This window comes from Haplochromis burtoni, unplaced genomic scaffold (genome assembly GCF_018398535.1).
Source record: "Haplochromis burtoni strain Fernald_Lab_line unplaced genomic scaffold, NCSU_Asbu1 Contig_526, whole genome shotgun sequence".
NCBI lineage: Eukaryota > Metazoa > Chordata > Actinopteri > Cichliformes > Cichlidae > Haplochromis > Haplochromis burtoni.
The window spans coordinates 127449-150005 of record NW_024582887.1 but is presented as its reverse complement, the minus strand read 5'-3'; the positions used below and the strand labels follow the sequence as shown (position 1 = coordinate 150005).

The 22557-nt window shown below is 41.7% G+C and overlaps 1 protein-coding gene across 5 annotated transcripts in view; it reads right to left on the bottom strand.

Moving 5' to 3' along the window:
* The window catches only part of mob2a (MOB kinase activator 2a), a 54610-nt gene that overhangs the window by 6441 nt on the left and 25612 nt on the right, over window positions 1-22557 (bottom strand). For 3 of the 5 annotated variants that reach the window (XM_005947393.3, XM_005947391.3, XM_005947390.3), the window contains exon 2: window positions 1132-1292. In XM_005947393.3, the coding sequence (XP_005947455.1) occupies window positions 1132-1292 (161 nt within the window). Of the gene's footprint in view, window positions 1-1131; window positions 1293-7362; window positions 8720-8785; window positions 8873-22557 lie in introns of those variants that run through there. The other 2 variants (XM_042214178.1, XM_005947389.3) reach the window with 2 other exon arrangements.

Below are 22557 nucleotides of genomic sequence, written 5' to 3'. Positions count from 1 at the left end.
CTAAAACAGACAGGTATTTTTGCTGCAAGGTAGAACTCCTGCACAGCCTTATACGCTTGCACAACAGTGTAACAAAGCAAAGCTGGGGTCTATAGGGGCTCAAGAAAACTATTCAACTGTCAACATGCTTGCAAGGCATGTTAGTTGTAGGAAAACCCATCCATCTTACTTGTAGTGTGAGACTCCTTAAGTAATACGTCTTCTGTGACTGTGTTTTTTTTTTAAAGCTTTGAACTACTAGAGGGACTCCCAATGTAATCATCTCCAACAACAGGAGACATAAATACGCTAAATAAGGCAAAATGTCAACCGATATTTACAAAGGAAAGAAGTAGATCCCTTGCTATTCCTATTAGGATTAAACTACCATCCCACTAGTTCCCACACATTTTTCCCCCTGCGCAACATAGAAGCCTGAAGTTGGAAAATATTTAATATAAATGACATCATTATTTATTTGGTTACAGGAAAAAAAAAAAAATCTAAACATTGCTCCACCCAACTGAGTTTCCTGGAAGCTAAACCTCAGTCACTGATGGATACATGCAAGCTTGTGTAACCTAATTTTCATGGTGAAAAACTTATCGGCATGTGAAATCACATCTGTTGTTATGCAACAGTGTTTTATTAGCTAAAATAAAAAGGAAAGAAGAATTGCACCCCACCCCCCCTGCACGCACCGTAGTGGTTTGGATATGTAACCAAAGCAAAGCCAAAAAGAAAGTCTGAGACTGATCCAGCTGCCAGGTCACAGAAAGCTGAATAAACTCCAGAAGCGACGCTCATAATGGCAAATATACATTCTGGTAAAGGCTGACACGCTGCACTGACAGTGGCTGTAAATGGTGGCGTGTAGTGTTGCACCGGGAACAGTCTCTAAACTGTGCCAGGCCTGGATCATGTTAAAGGCTTAGCTCCCTTGTCCTACTTGTTATATCCAGGTGAGTGACAAGCGCATATAGATGTGGAAAGCAATTCCAAGCCCCCGAGAAAACATTACAAGTGGGTGCAAACACCAAGCTCGATCAATGAGTACGGACCTCACTAAATGTCTTTTAAATGCTGAGCATCTACAAGTGTCCAACTCTATTGTTCAAATTTGTCACGACTACCACAGTCAAAGGCACTCACTGTTGCTGGCTAGCCATTCGTTGAGATCTATCTCTCTGGGCAGCACCACCAACTCCTTAAGGTCGAAGTCCACCACGCGGACCTTCGTGAACTCTGGTTCCAAGTACTGTTTCTTCTCTTCTGCTGGTGGCTTCTTTCCATTTGGCTTCGTTTTGGACTTCCTGGAATATAGAAGACAACAGGGCAGATTAATTAAATGATAAGGGTGCCGATAAGGCAAATACAAGATAAAGTGAAGCGGGAGAAGAAATTTACTAGTGCCTGAGATTTATGCCAGCTGTAAAACTACAGTTTAGTTTGAGTCTGTAAAGAATGAAAGTTGCTCAGGCTGCTGAAAAACCCCACATATATTCTACAACCAGCCTTTCAAGATGAGCTGGTCAAATGATAAGCCAACAGCAAATATAGAAACAAAACAGCCCAAGTTAGTACTTCAGTAAAATTCCACTGATAAACAGGGAAGTCAGCATAAAATAACTGGTATGCATCCAATGCATAACAGATTGCAAAAATATCAGTTATGAAACACAAACGTTCTGTGACTTTTCCATCGTTTGATTAACAGCAGCCTAAAGAGACCAAACAAAAGAGCCCTTTGTTACTGTACCTATCCTCCAACTCTGGCTCAATACCGAATGTTTGTAGAATAGCTTCTATAAAGGCAGCCATCTCCAGCTCCTTGTACTTCCACTGTTAGTTTTAGCGCTGCAATGTGATATTGCACTCTGCCAGAGTTCCCCGGGCTGAGCCCTTTCTTCCCTCAGCTCCTGCTCAGTGAAGGCATTGCCTTCCTGGGTTAAAGGTTGAAAATCTTAACAAGCAGCAGACTTTGCGCAATCAACTGTCCACCCATCTTCCTTTTTCACAATTTTAAAAGTTAGGACTAATAATAACCAGCTTAATCTGCTATTCCATTCAAGCCTTTCCACACCCTGTAAAGACTATTATTCTTCTCGATTATACATGCGTCTTTATTTCGCTCCTACTTGCCAGTGCTACGCTGTTTTGGTTTGCTGAAGGACAAAGGAGGTTCAGTTTGCTCCTTAAATTTATTGTGCTACTGCTGACCTTCATTTCCAGCCTTCTTGAACTTATTGCAAATTCCCCTCATCCTCGTTTCTCCACAACCTCCAAACACAATGATCCATCAATGTGTTCTCGGCTCTTGCCTTCTCTCCTTTACTTCCTGTTCACAGCTCACCCCACTGGAGTTTACAGGAGGAAAGTTAATTGGCTGGTTTTTCTGCATGAAAAAGGGTATTAAATTCATGGAAGAAGAGCAAAAGAGAGCAGGCAGAAGTAGAAAGGAATGGAGAGAGGAGGGAAGATCAACACAGGCCCAGCTGATATCCATGGGAACTAATAAACACTTTCAAAACACGACTGGACTGTAAAGCACGAGGCCTCTTGGCCAGAGCTCCGTGTTCAAAAGCCTTTCACTGTTTAATTCCGTTCTCCAGGAAGCATCGCCCAGCTTTCCACCTCAGCAAACAAGGAAAGGCATGTCAACATAATACAGACGGATACAGAGCCCTGGAGCTTTTTGCTTTGTAAATGTTTAAGACACCCCCGCCCCCATTTCCTTACATGTTCACTGTCTCCTAATTTATCTGTCAGACAAATGCTTAGCTGTAAACTGTCTTCTGGATGCATCTGAAAACACTGAAAGACTCACACTTGCATAGTCACACTCGCAGACACACACCAAAGGTTGCAAAGGTGCTAAAGGTTCTTGTTTGTTGGGAAATTATTCGGATGTTTCCGTCAGGCAGTACCTGAGCTCGTTTTGGCATCATTTAGAAAAAACAAAAGTAAAACCACAAAGACACTGGAGATTACACGCTGATGGTTAATTATTAATGACAGGCTACTTTCACCAGTTGCTCCACTCATCCGTCTTAAGGCATCTTTCTGTCCTTTCCTCCCATCCTTCTCTCCTCACAGCACCATTTGCACTGTACTTTGAATCTACGACGTAGGTACAGTGCAACTGTAAGCTGCAACTATCTAGACTTACTCGTGATTGTCCTGCCCAATCAGCTTTCAATTTACCCCACACTATGAACTGTACCGAGTCAGTTTTAATTGCCAATCTTTTTTTCACATTTAAAGTTCCTTCAAGTGCTTGTTTTTTTTCCATATCTCCTTATCGCCATCTGCTTCCTTCCTTTAGCCAAAACAAACAGAAAATACCCCCCTTCCCTCTCATGAGGGCACAGACATATTCATGTGGTCTGTGTGGTTTTGCGCTGTAAGCTACATGTTCTATCACGTGAAAAAGCTTTTCCCGACAAAAGAGCTTCATCTTTGGATACCATAAGCTCTCACAGCTTTTCAAAGGTTTTGCTAAGCCTTTCAGAACAACTGGTCAAGTCCTGTGAAATGATCCTTTTGAAAACATTGTTTCACTGAGCCATTTCCTGCCTTTCTTTTTGCAATTTCATAATTTTCCCACACAATTGCCTCCTCCAGTTCTTACGAATATTTGAGGATAAGGGGAGGTGATAGTCTGTAGCCATTAGTTTATTTTAGAAAACTTCCTCTTTGCCAGCACTCCTCCCTTCACACAACTTTCTGATTGGTAATGTTCTCCAAGGCAAGTTTTTGCCATAAAAGGCATCAGATGCCTCTTTCTCCTCGCCAGATCAGGGGCAGATCAGGGCAATCCAGAAGTCAGGAGTGTGGGGGAGAAAAGGAACGTGTGCCTGGCACCAGCAGAAGCAGGTCCACGATATGGCCTCGTAATCGAGAGATACATTTAAACCTGATTTATATACGAGTGGATGGCGAGAAGCAGGAAGAAACACCTGCTGGTGTTTATCTGCAATGAAAACAAAAAGGAAATAGGGCTGTTATACAGGTTAGGCAAAGTTCAGTGCTGCAGAGCTGTGGAGTAACTGACCCGACAGCTGTTCAACTCCATCCGTTATCCACTCTCACCCTTTCACTTTTCCCAGCAATGCCACCTCCCCCACCATCAAGCCATCTTCTCTCACTACCTTTCCTCTTGTACAAGAGCAAAAGTACAGAGCAAATGCACTGTGTGTGTCGCGCGCAGACACACACACACACCCATAGCAGTAGCCCCCTTTTCCTTTTCACAGACAACCCAGCTGGTGACAACAGCTGTGTCGTGAGCCTGATCCCACCAAAGAAAAACTAGAAGAAGCAAGTTCTATCTGGTCTGAAAGACTGTTTGTGTAGACATGTGAGCATCAACCAAGCCAAACATGCATATACATGACGTGCAAATGTTAACTGCTGATTATTTTCTGACTGTGGGCCAAATAAATCCTGAATACGCTTGGTTCTTACAAAAGGCTCATCTAACAGAAAAGGAGGAACCTCTTGGACTTGCTTTTGGCGTACCTACATCTCATTACCAGAATCTGGTTCCAATTAATCGTGCCATCGGATGGGGCTACATTACCGCACCATCTTGGAGAATTAACTACAGTAGTTTCTCTAACACCATAAATTGGCGACTAAACCGCTTCAGGAGTATTCAGAACATGCCGACTTCTTCTTTCCATAGTTAATCATCTCCATATCACCAAATCACTGACATTAATGCTTTAAAAAGAAAAACAAACAAACAACATTTTCAGTTTTTCCTGGTTCTTTCTGTGAGCTGAACACAAACAAAGAAAACCTGTTCAACAAAACCCATGTTCCTCTTGAGCCTCTGGCTCCCGGCGAGCAAAATATTACACAACTGTTGCTTGAATTGGCTTTTTGGATAACAGCGGTATCCAGCGAGTGGCATATGGACGCTTTAATGCAATCTGGTCGGGTGACACTGACAATTTTTACCATTTTCTTTAAGACAGCTGCTTTCTATATGAAGAGCTTTGATCTGACTGATAAAAAAAATAAATAAATCAAATGCACTGGCACATTAAACAAAATATAAATATAAAGTAAAAAGTAAAACAAAAAAACAAACAAATCAGCACTGGCATCCACTGGAGGTCATACAGCAAGGAAATAAAGCCTTACTATGTGCCCAGACCTTAAACACACGTCATAGTTTAAGGATCAAGTCATATATTGAAGTGCATCTCTAATTTATTTCTCATTTCTAAGCCCATTATTATACTAGTCAAGTTTAAAAAAGTGTGATAAAACTCAGAATAATACTGAAATTTAATGATAAGGCCAGAACAGAGTGAATGAACTCTGCTATTTTGTTAAATAAGCAGCTTTCTCCAAGTCTGCTGATCTATTTCAGGACTTAAATTAAATAGACCCAATGGCACCCTGCCCTGAAAAACCACAAAGAGGGAAAAAAGCAAGCAGTCTGAGCGCACCAAAGCTCCACCACAGCAGCCATTACAGAGCTTACAAAAGAGACCGACTTAAGGATCGACTAAACCTGAGGTTCATCCTTGTTAAGTCAGTACTGCCTTATTCAGAGTTAAGTATAGTTTTAATATTTTGCCAATTTTAGTTTTTGGACAAGAAAACAAAAACTACAACAGTGCAGCTGTCACCACTTAATCAACGGCTTTACTGGGGATGAAAGCAGCCTCACAAATGAGTAAATGAGGACTGTAGCCAGGGTGCGGACCTAAACATATGTAAATGTAAACACACACACACTCCATCTACTAGCCCTGTTCTAGCAACTTCTCCTTGTTATCCTATCAAACATCCCATTTACTGGCTCTCAGTCTACCAAAATATGCAAGGAACCCCTGTGAGCACCACATTCGAGCCTCATCATCATAACAACACATGTGTAACAGGAAAAGGGTTTGGGACTTAACCACCTGTGAGTGTAATCTTGAATTGATTTAACACAATAGGAAACAACATACTGAAATAAAGCACAATTTCTCGACACCAATCATCACCAACCATCAATCTACTTGTAGAAAAACGAGAACGGGTAAGGCATAAATACCTAAAAGCCATCTTAGTAATCTTTTGTCTAACCTCTACTCATAACAGCGTCTAAGTCAAGGGCATTGAATCAGTGACTGAAGGAGGAAATAGGATTATATAAGGTCGGTGTTAACTCAAACAGGGTAATTTTATTTAGGTTTTACTGAAGATTTCTGAAACTATCCCCCCCGCAAATACATTAAGGCTGTAGTTTCTCGGTGATCAGCACATTTCTTGAGCACGGGTGTTGAGTTCACAAGAAAGACTGAGCAGAAAAACTTGTTCTTGCAAAAGACAACATACTGTACAACAACACTTTCTGATGCTGCTCTTAATATCCAGCCTAGAATATGTTACGCAAACCTACAATAGTGGGGAGTCCCCTCACTATCCCTCTCCACATCTTCACAAAACACCACAGGATGTGAGGCATGTGCCCTTTGGGCTGCTGCTTGAAGAGAAGCACACCTGGCCGAAGACTTGAAAAGTAACAGGAACCTTCATCACAGCATTAACATGACTGTCTGTCCCCTAGAGGAATACAGTCATAATGACTGTGGGCCTCTGACACAAACAGGGTAGAGACACATTTATTCTCTATAACTGGGGTAGCTCTATCACGTTGTATGACACACAAACACACTGTTAACCCATTTATTGGGGTCAGGCATTCCTCAGGTATTAAGCCTTCATATTATGACCTGTAGATAGCAGTAAAATTCTTTTTTATAAATTAAGAGGCTAATTACACATAACCTTGGCAAATATTTGACCTTTTATTCATTTTTACTTTAAGGGAAAAGGGGGTAATTATTTTCTGTGACTAACACAATTAAGTATGTTAAAATACTACAGGCGTCTTTAATAATTGATTAGACTGGATGAGAAGATAGTGTCACATTTCTCCTGCTCTTGTTGAGTCTTGCTAAGAGCTGCAGCGAAAGGAATTCTTAGTTTTCAGGTGATCCTGATAATTTGCACTGACCCCAGAATCACAGGAGCCCAATACTTGTGTAATTACTGCAGACAAGAGGCAGCAAGTTTATCTTGATTTAACCACAGATTAGAGACTTTCTAGCTTTAGATACAAAAACAACAAATTAAAAAAAAACCAAAAAAAAAACCATATTTAACTGTTAGCGCTGCTGTAATCAGAAGGCGGTGAAATATGACGACAAAAACAAACAACAGGCAAAGTCGACGCGGGTTTTTGCGTCTTCGATAAAAGCAGCATTACGACACTAAAACAACCCACTGCTTCGGCTTCATTAAAAGCAACAGCGCAGGGGAAACACTCAAGTGAATAGCAGATACAACACTTTTAAGTTAAAATATAAGTTTTACCTTAGTACTTTTCCAACTGCCTGGAGCACCATTTTGCAACTTAGTCCGGTTTTAGAGTTTTTCTGAGGGTGCATGACCTTCTTATCTACAGAAAAGAAGTAAGAGTCTCTGACCATAGCTTAAAACATGAAGAGAGATGTCAGAGTCTCTCCTTAATACTGTTAAGCTGTAGTCTGCCTGTAAAAACACTACGTTGGGACTTATGAGAAGCTGTGTCTCACTGTAGGGTAGAGAAAAAAACGTTGTGAGCACACTTTACAGAAAGGCGCTCCTCCTCTATTGCTCTCGTCCAATCACAGAGGGGAAGAAACGTGCAAAAGGGGTGGGGTGTGGTGACGTCAGTGTCTGCCCATGTGGACGTGGTTCAGCCTTTCCCCAGAATTGCAGTTACAATGTAGCAACAGGTGGTCCGCAGGTAAACGACAAACAATAAAAAGGTGTCGCTAGACTTTATATACCTGCTGATTTACACAAGCATGACCGTTTCTGGGTTTACAACAGTGATACTGCATATGTATGCTTAAAGTTGTTTACTTTCACAAAATAAGTTGGTGCAAATATAACTAAAACCAATATATGCATTTTAAATAATGCTCAAACTCATCTGCCGACATTGAAAATTGTGGATGAAAAGCCTTGCAAGTGTAGGTAAAAAAACGTTTATTTCTGTGTTAAAATAACCATTAAAACCTTCGTTCACTTTAATTGTCTTGCATGCTGTGCAACATTCCTCCTGTTCATTCTGAACTTCAACTGAGTCAATTTATGATAGGCTGGCAGCAGTCAGGCGAGTTCAGACATGCTGTAAAAGCTGCAGAACCAGTGAGCCAATCAAACAAAGCCTGCTTAAAAGCCAAAAGGAGATCTGTAAAAAACATCTGGAGGTTACTTTGCATTTCTTATTTGAGATTTTTTTTAAAGCACATGTATGATATAAATTCTAATTAAATTATCAGTAGAGAGCTGAAGCGACAACACTTAAGTATAAAATGTGCTAGTGTAAATGAACACAGACAAGTGGAAGGTGTTCCATTCATGAGAAGATTACAACTAGTGTTACTAAGCTATCATTCCCTCGCTGTTCTTCCCTCTAATTACTGCCTTACAACAGATGAGCCCTCTTATTCTCTCTCTGCGCATTTCACCACCTCACTCCTTTACTGTCTGTTTTTGCTCCGTCTCCTCAGACAAAACTTTGTGTGCCCGGCTATAGTATAGATTCATGCATGGACACAAATCTATAGGATTCTGTAGCGCTATGTGCATGCCTTGAGTTGGGGAATGCAGTTGTAAGAGCAAGATGAATGAGACTGTCAGAGTGTGTAAGAAATATGTAGTACTTGTTTATGGTTAACCCTTATATGATCAAAAAAAAAAAAAAAAATAGAAAGAAATTTTAAGAGACTGCGAGTAGGATAGGCACCTTTCTGCATCCACATCCTGCATACCACATTACGGGTGCATACGGAGTCTGGCTCTGGCCCCGATACCAGCTGTGAGGAGTCTGGGGAAGAGGGGAGAGAGACAGCGAGACAGAGACCAGAACAGGGCACAGACTCTGTTCTTAAGATGCTAATAATAGTATCAGCATGCCTCACCATAAAGACTACAGAAAGCGTTTAAAAAATAAAAGGGTGGGGGGCATGGGTGTCTGTCTTAGTGTGAGTAAGCAGGAACAAATAAGTGAGCAGCTTAACCAGTCACTATGTAAGCAAGAGGTAAGAAAGGGATATATAATCAGACGTGGGGGTAGTTTGTGTTGGGGCTGTGGTCGGTATGTTGTACCTAGCTCATTATCAAAAGTCTACAGGTCTCAGGAAGATTTAAAAAAAAAAAAAGTTCTAAATATTGCAAAATGTACAGCAAATTTTCATCAAATTCTTGGTCATTTTCTGCTTGTGTTTACTGTCATTTCGGGAAGTTCTTCAAACTGCTAATAGTTTCATTCTCTTCATTCCCTTTTTGCTGTCATTTTAATGATGAAAAATAAAATAAAATAAATTTTATAATAAGGTATTACAGGACATCATAAACACTAAAATCACATTTTTATGTGGTCTATCACAGTGTGATATTGCTGTTTAAAGTGTTACATGTAATCATGAGAAAACAGTGTGTCGCTATAATGGAAATCCCATGCTTGAGGAACTTTCCACTAATTTGCTTCTAACTATTGGACCCAAGTGGTCACTGAAAATAGAAAACATCATTTGAGCACTTGGCCTCGACAATCGCTTGTGGGAACAAAACGTTTAGCGAATCGGGGATAAAAGTTAGAGGAGGCAGAGCTTGTTAACCTAAAATAGACCCTTCTTTTACTAAACGGGCGATATGTGATCACGACTGCAGTCTGCAGCGCTGTGTGACCATTTGGATTCTGATGATGCACAAGTCGGACCTCTCTTATGCAACGTCTGACGTGAATGGAAACCAACTGCCACATTCCTTTGTCTCTCACACAGAGGTTTACTCTTCCCTCCCTGCTAGCGTCCTCCCCTTCAAATACGCAGACAAGGCTACCTGCTTTCAACAAAACAGATATTGCTGTAAATTACTAATAACACAGCAAAGCTTTCACAGGAAAGGTTGGATAGAAAAGGCCAAGTCCTGTAATGACCTGCCAGTAATGCAGATACAGGATCAAATTTCTATTCTCTGAACACACATCCATTTGTTTGTGGGTAAGGCATAGTTCTTGAGAAAGTGTAGCAACTTTTTTCCACTATAAAAAGGTTACGGATGTAAAATCCACAGCAACAACAATTTGCAGATTAGTTTAACAAGCAAAACCACAGAAAGACTGACTTTTATCAGTACCTGGAAGCTGCTTGAAGGATGTTAAACTAATCAAAAACGACCACCCTGATTAAGAGATACCAAAGGATTGGATTTAATTACAAAACAGGACGCTTGTGGGGGGAAAAAAAAAAAAAAGGCAATTTATGGAAACACCGACATCACTGATACTGACAGATGCCTAATGAAGCCCTAATGTGATGTCGGTAAAAAAACCCAAACAACAACATTAAGCATGATAATTATAGTCAGAACTGATCAGACCAACAGATAAGAAAAATAAGCACTGTAAGAAATGTAAGATATTCATTCACCACAGCATTGACGTCATGAGCAACACAAATGCATAAGGCATAGAGAAAAATCAAATTTGTGTTAAAATCTGCTGAAAGTTTTCGTTATCACTAAAAGGTTTTAAAGTGGAATACAAGATTCTGGATAAAACATGTTTGTGAACAGCGATCTCTGGAGCTGGCTCAACAGGTTGAGTCTGAAAGTCAGTGGACAAATTCCACGTATTTAAAACAAAGAAAACACTGATTCCAGGCCAGAGCTACATGAGTCACGACCATAGCAGATGCGCCTTGGGGCCTGGCAACAGACCAGTCCTGGTCAGGCCACAGCGAATCTCCAGCCAATCATCGCTGGGGTCAAAATGACAAACAGCTCAGGGACCCAACCGTGTTAAAACCCAAAATAAATGAATCGGAAACAGAGTAGTTCCAAGTTGCTCGATATGACCCGTTGGTGTTGCATTCTGGGCATGTGGGAGTGTGCACTGTGTTTAGGTAAGGTCTTAGGCCGTAACAACAGCACAGACCGAAGGTCTTTAGAGCCTGGGGGGTTTTCTATAGGCACGGATAAAGGTCAGCAGGGCCAGGGAGATAACTTTGGACCATGAACCCAGCGACCTGGCCTGCAGTACATAACTGCAGAAGAAAATCTGTTTAATAAAAATATAGCATCTGCTACCATGCCCCCCTACCAACCAAAAATAAGGGGAAAAAAGCAACATTGGTAATTTTCTCCCTTTTCTTCTGCAAAACTGTGGAGTTAAATGGGCACGTATGGTCTGTATGTCTGTGCAAACACCAGCCAAAAAAGGCAGCTTCAATGACTACGATCAGCTAGAAAGTGCTTACACCTACTTGCTACAGACCATTTTGGGCTTATAAAGAGTGCAACAAGCAGCTGTGCTTTTAACACCATCTCAACTTGCTACTCATATGAAGCACATGGCATTAAACATTTACAATAATTCAGCAAGCCCCTTACAGAGACTAACTAGTCTTTGCTCACCACTTTCTCCCTTCGACCTTTATGCCTGTGAATCTTTGCACATATGCTCTCGTGTCCTTTGCTTCATCTCTTCTTTGCTCTACATTCCTGTAGGGGAAGGGCTACAAGCAAAGACATGTCATTGCTTTCTGCAAACACAGCTTTGTTAAACAAAGAGAAGAGTTACTTTAAGACTGAACTGAAGGAGATCAAGAGCATTCGATTCTGGCTCACAGTTCAGTTGGACATTCTTGTTTGGGAGGTATATGTGAGCACTTCATGCACAAACATAATAGAGTTCCAACTTCATGCTCTATTTAAAAACAGCAATGGCATCAAAGAACTTGACCTGTCTGATCAATTGCTGCTGCATCTGTAAGCGAGTTACAAGTCAGCTTAGTCTGGAGTTCAGACATTTTGCTGCAAACCTTTGGCACCGAGTTGATTTCAATATGAAAGCAGAGAGAGTGTAATAGACAGGACGGGGTTTTTTCTTGTTTAAAGCTAAAGGAAAACAGGACTTTAGCAAGAAGCAGACATGAGATGAGAAATTCCAGATTCGTATCCAAATCCTTGTAAATCACCAACATGGATGCTGAATGAAACCGAGAGAAATGGATGAAATGGGGGGGGGGGGGGGGAAGACTAGGAAATGAGAATGAGCAAGGAGTTAAGATTAGTGAGACTGATAAAGTGAGAGGCTTGAGCTGCAGAGAATGACGCAAGGGGAAAAACAGAAGAGAAAAAGTATTAGTAACAGTTAAAAGCAAGAAGAAGAAGCAAAGAGTGAAAGAGTTTAGATCATGTGGGAGGTTGTCACAGCATGCCCTGGCTGCCCGCTGCACTCCTCCTCCCTGCATTCCTTAGGAGGGGAGAGTCTCTATCTATCCTGCACTTCACCATTTGGACCAGCCAAACGCCTGTCTGTCAAGTGTAACAGCGCACAAAGAGCCCCCCAAAACACAGACACAAAAACACAACCTCCAAGGCTTAAAATGACATGGCATATTCAATTTTTATTTAAATTTAACAGTCTAGAGGAAGGAGAGACAGATGACCTGCAGTAATCTATAAAATGGTGCTTATAAGAGATTCTCCTTCATCAAGAAGAACCAAGAGAATGTGGCTAAGTTTTGGAACACTTAGATATAAACTTAAACATTGTAAAAATGTAGGTATGTGCAAATGTAACAAGTTTGCACTGCTGGAGACACAAAAGCTTTCCTTCACATGTTCCCAGAACCCCGTATAGACTTGAAAGACAGACCAGGAAAAGTCTCTTTTCCTGCGATTGTTTGCATCCAGGAATTTGCACAGACTTATCTTAATGATTCCCCAACTGCCGATAAAATTCAGAACATTTTTGAACCAAAGCAAAACATTAGCAGCAGGTTACAGTTTAAATGAAACAACAACAACAACAACAACAACAACAACAACAACAACAACAACAACAACAACAAACAAGCAGTGCACAGGCTGAGAGAAGAGGACCACACAGGTATGACTTGGGTGTGAGATCAACATTGCCATCTACTGGCAACGAACAGCTGCATCAAACCAGGAAACAGACAACGCAAAGAAATGCATTTTTTCCTTTTTTCATCTAAGAAGAAGAAGAAGCTGAGAGGCATCTTCCCACCACTGGAAAAAGACCTCTCAAGGCAGACATTGTTTGAAACTTACACAACCTCACAGTTAGACACAGTTTTCCACTCCACTTTTCCATCCCTGGGTGTGGATGCTTAGATGTGTGTGTGTAAGTTTCTGTGTGCTTTTTTTTGCCACCTGAAACCGAACCATAGCTGTGCTGACGTTACAGATGCCAGCATCCTTTGAAGACTATAAAATTTAATGAGTTAGTTTCCACTACTGCTGGTGTCGGTTGAGTAAGATGAACATAAAAGAAAATATAGTGTGAAAAGGACACGGGGAATAATATTTTAACAACTTTTCAGTAAACCTGGGCTGGATGAGGCAAGAAAAGGGGAACTTGTAACATAAAGAAGAGCTGTGGTCAGACTTGAGCTGCTGTTTGCGTCGGAGCACAAGTAGTAGTCTGTATATTAGTGTGTGTGTGTGTGTGTGTGTGTGTTAGGGAGGCCAGCAGAGAATAAGGTGGAAGGGGGAAGGATGGAGAAGAAAGAGCATCATGGAAAGAGGAGGTTGCGGGAAATAAGATGGAGGTGACGCCCATGTTTGCACAGGATATATGTGTGAAGGGTGGAGTATGATTGGGTAGACCACGGGGCTTTGGGGTGAACAGAGCTCTCTTTTCAGGGTTCCAAGAAAAAAAACAAAAACAAAACAACAAAATGAGATGAAACTGCTAGAATGGACCTTAAAAAAAAGAAACAAAGTAGAAACAGGCTTTGGCAAAACAAAATGAAAAGAAATATCGCAAAGCAGTGAAGAAACTGTTGGTGACTCTTAAAAGTAAAAATGATGCACGGGGTAAAGAGCAGAGTGTGGGGTTTCTGCACAGTTTGGGTAGCCTTCTGCTTTTTGCTGCAGGGCTGTGCATGTCTGCTCTGATCCAGCTCATTAACTCCTAAGTAAGGGTATTTAGACACACATTTCCTATTGAGGGGAATGTGGACGCAAGTATCCTATAGCGCTTCCAGGAACAGACTCGCACCACCACATACTGACTGAAAGCACAGAATGTTCCCTTAAAATGGACATTTAAGCTCAAGTAATTGGGTTTCGGAGTGAAAACTAGATGACGACGAGGAATGAGTGACTTACTGATGCAGAGCAGCCCGTTTGCTTCAGTGTCTGGGTTGACATATTTTACATCATCAATTTTTGAAGTGATGAAACGTGGGAAAAGTAAATGTGACAAACGCTCGAAACCTGAACTACATAAAAGACAGGTATGACACAGTGCCATACCTAAGAGAAATTTCAAACGACACTAACAACAATGCCTTAAAAACCAGCTGATGAGATCTTTATTGCTGTTAAAAATCCAATGCCATATCGCATTCGTCTGCCTGTTAATGCACACGTACACAGACAGACATCTCTTTCTAGGTATACTGTATATCACTGCATCCTCCCCAACCTGTGAGAGAAACACAGACAAACAGAGACGAGAGATGAAGGGTTTCCCCCCCCCCAAACCCTTCCTATTTCCCAGAGGAAAGATCTCAACTTCCTCCGTCAGACTGTCTGGTATGTTGCCGTTTCATTTGCTTTTTTCTCCAGCCCGGCCAATGTCCTTCTGCTCTTTAACCCGGGGGCCGTGGAGATAGCAGACCTGCTCTAAACTGGGTAAACTGTAGCCACCAATAAATAGTGAACAAGTCATACTTATCTGTGCTTTGCCCCCTGGGCTCTCACACTGGTCCATTTTCTTGACAATTTATATGTATGTATGCATTTAAACATTTGTTATTATAATGTAAAGTTTCTATAGACAATAGTGGGGTTTTCAGGGGTAAAATACTACTTCAAGTGAACCCATGAACGTTACATGAATTCAAAAAGTTCTTGTAAGTTGTTTTTTTGGGCTGCCTCTCAGTTTGTGATCCACTGTCTGAAATGAACCATTTAACCCATCTTTAAGGCAGGTTTGCAGGTAGTGCGACTGCTGAGTGTCTGAGGTGTCCATTTGAAAGGATCTCTCCTCTTTCTTTGTTTTCAACATTCAGCTCAGTAAGTAACATGAGCACTTTGAGAAATGCTCTTCCAACACTTGTCTCCACAGACTGTTACACATCCATTAGCTAGAGTGCGTGTTGTACAATAGTTGACATGTCGTAGTCACAACAAGCCCCCGAGAGCCTGGCTGGCTTTAAATCAGCCAACTCACATCTGCTGCTCTGATTATCAAAACAGTTGCAGGGTCAAATGAGGAGGCCAAGGGTAATAATTCATATCCCTAATAACTCAGGGATATGGGTAAAACATCAAAAACAAAGGATAAACAGACTCTTAAGCAGAGAGGAAGTTTATTAATCTAACCAAAAAGCTCTGAGAGGACAAGCACAAAAGAAAGAAAGAAGAAAACGAGACAACATCCACCTCCTTGATGACTAGACGAGATCTCTTCACCATCTGATAGCAGAAGAAACTCTGGTCCATTGTGTAAGCCCGATTAATTGTGGGAGTGATGAAGCTGTAGGAAGTAGTCACACCCAGGAGCTCGCAAAAAGGTGAAAAGAAGCATGTGACTCAAGGAAGCCAACAAATTTACAAAGCAAAAACGAGGCGGCTGGAAAATATGAGCAATTTTAAACCTTTGATGTGCGCATTTTAACATCTAATCGGCTTAGAGGTGTACAGACAGCGTTGTAACATGTGACTGTGTTTGTGCAACAGCTCTGCTGCCCAGAGAGGAAGTCTGATCTCTCCAAGGAAGATACTTGGAAAGAAGGCAGGGAGGTTTTAACCACCAGCAACGCCTTTTACGGACATCCCATCATAACAACAACAGCTCTGAGACTAAACTGCAGAAGCTCGGAAAGACTCGGACCGAGTTTTTGTTTTGTGCATTTTATGTTCAATATAGGTATTTGTTGTGCCTGGAAATGAACAAATAAATGAATGAATGAATGAGCTGCACTTTGTTTAGAATGTAACCGCGTCCAACCCAAAGACCTTTGTTACGATGATTCGCAGTGACAGAAGATCACGCAGCCATGTCTGTAAATGCTCATCCCTGGTGGCTAATCAAGAGGAAAGAGACAGTGCGCACATGTTAGTGTGATGGTAGCGAGGAGGCAGCCTTGGTATGCCCGTCTGTGCTTCTATAGGAGAAGAGGAAAGGAGAGGACAGGAGGATTTAGGAGGGGAAAGAAAGGCAGCAAATGTTACAGAGATACAAAGCTACTCATGTTTTGCTATTTGAGGGCATTTCACAGACGACTTCAGATATAGCAAAAAACCTCCGTGACATGTCCTGTGTTTGCAGAGTAATACATGTACACAATCTTACTGAGCTACACAAACACTGATGCACTGAAAGCAAGTGTACATAAAGATTGATCTCCCCTTTTTCCATTCAGCATCCTCGTGGCACGTCAATGAAAAAGAGAAGGATGTGGGCATAGGCAGCTGCTGCCAGTATAAGAACAAGGAAAGAAAAGAGATTGAAGGAAAGAAGACACAGGACAGGTCAAATCAATAGATGCTAATGGAGCCGTTTCACTGATGAGCAGTAATATTTGGGTTTTCCTCCGCAGAATACAAGTGAAAGGATGAGCTGTGGTGAGACGCATTTGAGACTAATTTCACCTTTTCGGTGAGATGAGATCAGCAGATGACTACAGAGCCACGTAAGAAAGTGTGTCTGTTCGTCTCCGTGCCAGGGGATTCAGGTGTAAACAAGCCTCTGATTGGCTGTAAACATGGGAGGATCCATCTACCACCTGGGAAGATGAGCTTATGCAGTGACCTCATCTCTCACCGTGGGGGATGGGCTGGTTGCCAGTGAAGTAAGCACATCTGTCCGCAACACAAAAGACTTCACAAAAGACTGTGTGTGCGTCTTGGTGGCATTGTGCTCATCACAAGCAGAAGAGCTTTATGGCTACAAAAAGGGCATCTGAGGTGAGTGCTTGTTTGGCACACAACCTTTAAATGAATGCTGCCTCAGAACTAACTGGAGTCAGCACTCTGCAGCACCACTGCTTTCTCAGGAGCCACAGTTTCCACCCTCTGATTGTCCAATAATCAATCTCTGTGGACGACTCCTACGTCTGAGCGCGATGCTTTGATTTTAAGGTGTGAAATTAAATTCTTAATAAAGCTTATTTTTCCTCGTCTTCTCTCTTTGGTAACAGCGACATGTCAGATAGCAGTTAATTGAAACAAATGAGGAGACTCAGCCTCCAGAGGCACTGCAGCATAGAGCCAATTACGCAGCCATGCATGTGACTGCATTTTATTTTTTATTTTTAATAGTACAAACAAGGATGTCTTACCTACTGACTACCAAATTCAGTGTTCAATTAGACAGAACCAGACCACCCCTCCCTTTTCACAACTGCATGGGACAAGCTTGACAAACAGGAAATGAGACGCCCAGGCACTTCCCCTCTCCACTCAAATGGGTCTGTTGTTGCCAGAGGCTAAACACACAAGACGTGGGCTGCTTCTGCAACAACCCGCCACCTTTACAGCCTGTACAAAGCCTCCAGACACGTTGTTTTGGTAGTGAAATTTGTCTCGCCCCTTTCCTGCCACCTGACCAACCGAGAAACTGAGCCAACACAATGAAGCCATTATCCACTTGCCAATTGGGCCACCATGCAGCTGTAACACGTTTTTCGATGCCTACAGGGCACCTGCTGCCACACACACAAACACTCTCGGGTAACATTTGTCTAAACTGCACTGATAGGTAACGTGGAGAGTACTGTCTTCACCTTGTTATTGTTTCGCTGCCACAAACTGGAAAAGGATATTTCAGAAACAAAAAACCTGCGAAGTGGTCGAATGGTTTTTGATTTAAGCATGTGTGCTGCTGACTGAGAGAATCTAAATGCGGAGGTGAGGTTAGTGCAAGGCCATCTCTTTGTACTCCTCCTGAGCCAGCAGAACAGGGCTGCTTCTGAAACACACACACAGACTGTGTTATGCAACCAGCCTCTTGTGTGAGGCTCTGCCCTCTGCAGTGACTAGAGGGCAGGTGAACGTAGAGGACAGTCAGTTAAGGCAAGATGGACAGAGCTTGCTTAACATGTGAACTGACTAACGGCAGATTTAGACTTCTGTGGTGAATGTACAGCGTAACCTAGGTAACTGGCTGACATCACCCCAATCTTGTTGTGTTCAGTTTATTTGTTCCAGGAACAAATATGTTTGTCCCTTAAATTTTTTTTTTACTTCTTAGCACATTTTGCATTTTCTTTCCAAGAATTTACTGACATTTATGCGTGCTTATACTGAGATGATGACAGTTATTCTCTCATCAACGGTGCTGAACGGGCCAACTGCAAAAAATGGATTCTGCGTCAATACGATGTGTAGTTATGTTTATATGGAGGACGTCAGGTTACACTGTCAGGAAATTAAGCCCAGAAGAACTCATTAAAAAGCAGATGTCCTTGTTTAGATATCCCTTTATGCCTCATTTCTTCAAATATCTCTTTCCACATTAAGATGCTGGGTGATAAGACGTCTCCTACTGGGCATGTGCAGAGGAAAGCCTCAAAAACTAGTGAGAAACAAACAGAAAAAAAAACTGCACAAAGAAAAAACAATATGCTTTTTCCAGTTGTGCAGTGGCTGTTTGTCATTTAAATTGATTTTTACTTGTTCCCATTAACAGTATTCATATTTTTTTATTTGACTCATCAGGACTAGAAGCTACAGGAGTCACTGGAATTTTTTGGGGGGGATTTTTGACCTGTTTGGATTATTTCCTCTCTTCTGGGCACCTTGGACATGGATGATATTGTACCATATTCCCTTACTGTGTTTCTAATGCACTGATTATTCCCAGGAGATCGCAACAACTTCAGTGACACAGACAAAGGGACTGTCTGGCACTGAGTCATGGTTTCATCACTGAAGAACCAGTTTGGAGAGAAGATCAAACTGGTAAAGCCATGCTTTTGATGAAGCTGTTTTTCCTCCTCCACCTTCAGCTGAGTTCAATAAACAATCTGACAGTTATTCAACACGCCTTCATTTTCATCACACATTACAAAACCAACCAAGTAGAGCAGGGCGATGTGACCAAAAATATTTATCACGATATACATTTGAAAATTTGCGATAACGACGTAACTGACGATATAATTGACACGAGACAAAATACTTTACAACTCCACAACTTTATTAGTGCAAAAAACCCATCAATGTATTTTCACTTAAACAAGCAAATTCCTCGCTGACAGTTTAACCAAAAGGCGTTTCCAGTGGAAACTGGCCGACATATCCTCAGCATAACCATGTATAATATCCACAAAACTTAAGAGCTTATACACACACAATACGGTATTATGTTGAAGCACAGTACGTATCACTCCGCGAGGCTCCTACCTACGATATAGCCGTAATGCTCCGACAATCCATCAAGCGGTGCGGCTTCGTAGCTTAGCAAAGTCGTACTAAAACATTTGACAGATTTTCGAGCACCGTGCACATAAAATCGTTTCGAGGTCAGTAAACACAACCAGAATTCATACATAAGGCACACGGGATTATAAGGGGCTCTGTCGATTTTCAGAAAAATCAAAGGATTGATTTTAAGTGAGCGGCATTTTCCAAAAAACACGGTAAGAACGACGGCCCGCTAGCATGCTCTACCAAAAATAGTGCTTTGTTGTGTATCTGACGGACGAAAGCCAAACCAGTCCCACACCACTGAAGTTGCAGCATTTTTACAAACCAGTTCTGTTTCGTCCGTTTCATTCAACGATCCGCTTTCGCTCTTCTCATTCTGCGTCGCCGCCATGTGCGTATGTAAACAAAGGCACTGTGCATGCGTGTTTTACCCATATTCTATCGCGATATTTCATTTTCCTATCGTTGCCCAAAACTACACCGGTATTACCGTGAATGGTATGATATAGCCCAGCCCTACAACCAGCAGTGTTCTGAGGCCAGATAAAGATCGATTTACAAATTCACCAGGTTTAACGAGGGCACGGTCTGACTGCAGGCATTTGCCTTTTTGCAGCCAGTCAGGGAGTGTCTAATATATGTGAGAATTAAGATTTGCAAAATCCTGCTGGTTGACTTTCAACTCTATGGCTCATTTATTTGGGTGGAGTAGTTTATGACAAACACTAGTCGGGTTACAAGAACAACAGATTTAAAAAAAAGAAGAAGAAACGACTACATATTACAGCCCTTATCTAAAATGTAAAGGCTGATCTTAGAGTTTGATTTGATGTGTAAGCCTTTTTCTCAAGTTGGAATGATAAATGCTGCCTATTGTACAACACAAAGCCACAGGAAATAATTCCATTCACTTTTTCCAGGAATTGAATAGATAATGGTTATATGGCATGCCTAGGCATTAGTCGTTTCAACAAACTTTCCTGAAAAATTTGAGCATTTCCAATCAATCTGAGTGACCGTGAGCCACAGAATAAGGGAGCCCGCTGGGCTGAGGGGAAGGATCGCGGGGCTTGTTGGTGGAGAATGGTGTTCTTGTTGAGCTCAGCTCTGTGACAGCAGCCCGGTCTGCCAAAGACAGCCTAATGAGAGACACATGGCATCCAGTATGGTCTGCTCTGCTAGTACGACACACAGCTATTGTTCTACACCGCACATTATAAAACTAACCAAGTGACCCACTGCAAGCAAACATACACAAGCTTTGTCATGTGATGGAGCCTTACAGTCTGACTGCAGCCGCTTTCCAGCGACGTGTCAGCAACATGTCTTACGGGTAGAGAAACGCTGAACCACAAAATGCTGCCAAAACTGAAATTTTTCTCTTTGTTTCATGCTGTAATTGTGTAGAGAGGTCTGACGACCACAACTCTGACATTCAAAAACTGAATGAAACCCTGATCTTGGATTCAACTCCAACAGCAGTAGTTGCCTCAGGAGTGTTGCGTTGGAAGAGACCCTGGAAAAATCAATTCTTGTGAGTTTGTGGGTGCAAAGAGTATGTGAGAGCACGAGAATGGTTTCTACACGTTACAATACATAAAGATCTTAGTGAGGAGTTCCTTAGATAACCGCCAACGAGACTGAAACCATTTTAATTCAGCTATTTAATCGAAACTGATCAGGACAGTCACGCTCAGCAAGAATAAGAAGTATTTTCTGCTCCCTTGGTTAGACGAGACAATCTACCAACAGAAAGAAAGAAATGAAGCACGCAAGATTAAAACAGTGGCACGAACATGTAGACGTGACCGTGTTCGCTTCTTGTCTTTAATGTATCGGTAATAAAAGGGTTAAGTTTCAATTAAAACAAAAACACTAGGTTATAGTACACTACATATATGCTTCTAATAATACGTTTGCAGTTAATTTTCAGATATTTCATCATTCAAATTAAAGTATTATATTATATTGGCTAAATGTATCAGCACTCTCACAGCAAAGTGACTGCAGTCCCTGCTTTATCGGTTAAGTTATTTGGATAACATTTCCAGAGGTAATACGGTTTATGTCCATGTAGAATTCTATACCCCTGAATTCTGCCCCCTGCTGGCCATTAGAATGATGCCACTTGCATATTTTAGACTTGAAAGCAATTTTTATCTTTCCTATACACATGTTTCCTCCCCCGATTTTGCCTATGTATAAAAATCAAAGCTACTGACTGGACAGAAACATAATACAACGGCCAAGTAATTAAAGCCAAGTCAGTTTTATTTTACTTGCGTCATACGACGACAGACGTTTCAGATGGCTTTGTTCTAAATGACATGATCGACATTGGAGTTGACAGTGATTGTTGGAGTGCTGGCAGGCGTTTTCTACTTCACACAATGCTACCGTTGAAAGCTTAAACACCGGAGCCCAGGGGACCCAGGGCTGCCTCGAGTCGAGGTCAACGAGGACCCGTTCAGATGGGTGTGCCTCCTAAAACACACATTAATCAAGAAGTATAACATCACTGCCAAGACATCTGATTGGCTGATGAAGTCGCAAAGGAAGAGAAGAGCTAAAAATAGACCTGAGAGCCCATTTTGGCTTAATGAGCCCAAGAGACATCAGGATCAGGTCCCACCCCTGCCTTCACCATGATGGGGGGAGAATAGTTAAATAGTTCTGGCATAAGCCCTGCCTTTACCAGGCTTCTGTGTGCATTTCACCAACAGCATTTAACACATGCAGAGCTTTAGATTTACATTACGCACACACAGAAACGACAGGCTGTTATTCATGCTAAAAGTAGCAATGAAGTGTAAACAAAGTTCTGAATCCCACTGAGGCCTAATCGAATCCAGCTGTGGTGGATGTGTTAAAGCTACAATTTTACCCTCACCATCAAAATGGTCCTTTAAGAATAGAAAGCTATATTTAGACTTTATACAGCAGTTGGGGCACGCTTCGAGTGGCTAGCCCTAAAACCACAAGAGAGAAGAACCAGAATCTTTCTGCTCCAACTGCCCAAGAGCCTATATCATCTTAGCCTCTCTTTCAAGCACAATAACCAGCTACGTGCATGCCAGTAAGCCAGTCAGATTTTAAAACGAA